The sequence below is a fragment of the Condylura cristata genome, unplaced genomic scaffold (genome assembly GCF_000260355.1).
Source record: "Condylura cristata isolate star-nosed mole 26May11 unplaced genomic scaffold, ConCri1.0 scaffold00015, whole genome shotgun sequence".
Taxonomy (NCBI): domain Eukaryota; kingdom Metazoa; phylum Chordata; class Mammalia; order Eulipotyphla; family Talpidae; genus Condylura; species Condylura cristata.
In genome coordinates this window covers 373068-373631 of record NW_004567116.1, presented here as the reverse complement: position 1 = coordinate 373631, position 564 = coordinate 373068, and the positions used below count along the sequence as shown (strand labels likewise).

Below are 564 nucleotides of genomic sequence, written 5' to 3'. Positions count from 1 at the left end.
GGGCTGAGGGACAGGCTCAGGCGCACGGCCCCAGGGCGCCTGCCGTCAAGGGCTGTGTCGACTTTGGTCAGCACACTCCTTCCTCTCTGCCGGCCATGGATGTTTGGTGTGGCCACGTCCCCATAGGTCATTTTCTACTCCTGTGCCGGTTGAAGGACGCTTCTCGCGTGGTGAGGTCAGATAAACCAGCACCTGCCAGTGACTCCAGAACTTGTAACGAAGGGTGGACAGGCCACGCGGACCGGTGTACACGATGCGTGCGTGGCCCGCAGCAAGCCGGGCAGGGCCCCGCTGTGGGGCGCCTCGGGCTGTTGGCGGGTGCCCCCGGGCGGCCACAGCCAGGTGCGAACTGAGCCGAGAAGGCCGCATGTGCGTCCCAGCTCGCGGGCGCCCGCTACGCCCCGTCCTCCGGACAGCACCAACGGTGACTCGGCCCCACTTACACGCGACAGCAATCCGTCTTGGGCGAGGCCCGTGTACCTGGCTGTAGGCAGCTGTTCTGGTCGTGGTATTGGGGGACCAGGTGAAGCGCCGCCAGCCCGCGGGCGCCCGAGTGGTCTATGC

General features: G+C 67.0%; 1 protein-coding gene across 1 annotated transcript in view; it reads right to left on the bottom strand.

Annotated features, from left to right (window-relative positions):
• MTL5 (metallothionein-like 5, testis-specific (tesmin)) overlaps nt 1-564 on the bottom strand; it is a 17585-nt gene that overhangs the window by 12514 nt on the left and 4507 nt on the right. Inside the window, exon 4 of the mRNA XM_012725114.1 lies at nt 481-564. This exon is cut by the window's right edge and continues 7 nt beyond it. Within this exon, the coding sequence (XP_012580568.1) occupies nt 481-564 (84 nt within the window). The remainder of the gene's footprint in view (nt 1-480) is intronic.